Here is a 1,217-nt window from a genome sequence, read left to right as displayed (position 1 = left end):
AATTTAGCATGGCCAACCCACCCTAACCTGTACATCCCTGGGCACTATGGGACAATTTAGCACAGCACAATTTAGATCCTGTCCTCGTTTCTTTTCCAAACAGGGACTGTCGACCCTGTTACAGACTCCTCGCAACTTTTAACAAACCTCTTGCAGATTTCCCCTCTCAGTCGGAGGGAAACAGTCCTGGCTTCTGCGCTCGAACCACACATCTGAAGTTTCTCATCCCCGGGGAAGCGTCTTTACTCAGGGAGGGGGTTGGTGAGCCTCCGAGTGGGGGTAAAATCTCTCCCTCCGTGCGCAGTCGCGTACGTACGGGAGATATTTTATTCGGTCCGCACCCACAACTCGGCCTTTAATTGTCTTATGAGATGAGCTGGCTCCAACTTCCCTTCGAACAGGGCAGGACCATTTCAGTCTTGAGTCACCGCTGTGGGGCCTGGAGTTACGTGTACGGCCAGACGCGGGGAAGGGTGGCAGATTTCCGTTCTGAAGGGGCACCAGTCGACCAGAAAGGGTTTTTTTTTATTTTTGTTTAACAAACAACAACGGATTCACCATCATAAATGAGACTAACTATTTAATTCCAGGTTTGTTCCATTGGAATTTAAATCAGGAGCAAGGGGAAGGGAGTGCATTTGTGGCTCCTAGAACCTGACCTCAGCCTCCCAGTCCTGAGGTGAAAGAGACCTCGGTGCACGGCTGATGTTTCTCAGCCTCGTTGTCCTGCGTTCTCCCCTTGATCCCGCTCCCCTTACAGGGCAGAAACCCATATATCTCTCTCTAAAAGACACTCGACAAACTGACCCCCACAGCTTTCTGAGCCAATGATCTCTGGGCAGATGTCACATACCGTCTCTGTAAAACAGCTGGGAGGCACATATCAAAGATGGCGAACGGCTCAGCACCTCCTTCAAGGCCTGGTGAACACAACTGACCTCAGGATGATAGTGCAGAGCCGCTTCGAGATCGCGTTTCGTGTCGTTTCTGGCTCCTGTGGAGAGAGTATGAAAACTGAATGTAATCTCCCACAGCCACTTCAACTATTCTCTCAACAAGGGTACACTAGGGTGGCTTTGGACTGTTAGCAATGCAGTGTCACACTGACCCTCCGACAGTGCGGCGCTCCCTCAGCACTGACCCTCCGACCAGTGCGGCGCTCCCTCAGCACTGACCCTCCGACCAGTGCGGCGCTCCCTCAGCACTGACCCTCCGAC

The 1,217-nt window shown here is 52.3% G+C and overlaps 1 protein-coding gene across 1 annotated transcript in view; it reads right to left on the bottom strand.

The window, feature by feature from the left end:
- LOC109925883 (plasma protease C1 inhibitor-like) overlaps positions 1-1,014 on the bottom strand; it is a gene marked incomplete at its 5' end in the record, with an annotated part of 10,022 nt that extends 9,008 nt beyond the window's left edge. The window contains one exon of the mRNA XM_048594024.1: positions 854-1,014. Coding sequence (XP_048449981.1) covers positions 854-1,014 — 161 coding nt within the window. The remainder of the gene's footprint in view (positions 1-853) is intronic.
- Positions 1,015-1,217: the final 203 nt, after the last annotated feature.

The sequence above is a fragment of the Rhincodon typus genome, unplaced genomic scaffold (genome assembly GCF_021869965.1).
Source record: "Rhincodon typus isolate 14 unplaced genomic scaffold, sRhiTyp1.1 hic_rhity00005280, whole genome shotgun sequence".
NCBI classification, from domain to species: Eukaryota; Metazoa; Chordata; class Chondrichthyes; order Orectolobiformes; family Rhincodontidae; genus Rhincodon; species Rhincodon typus.
The sequence above is the reverse complement of the archived record's forward strand: the minus strand, read 5'-3'. Positions and strand labels throughout refer to the sequence as shown.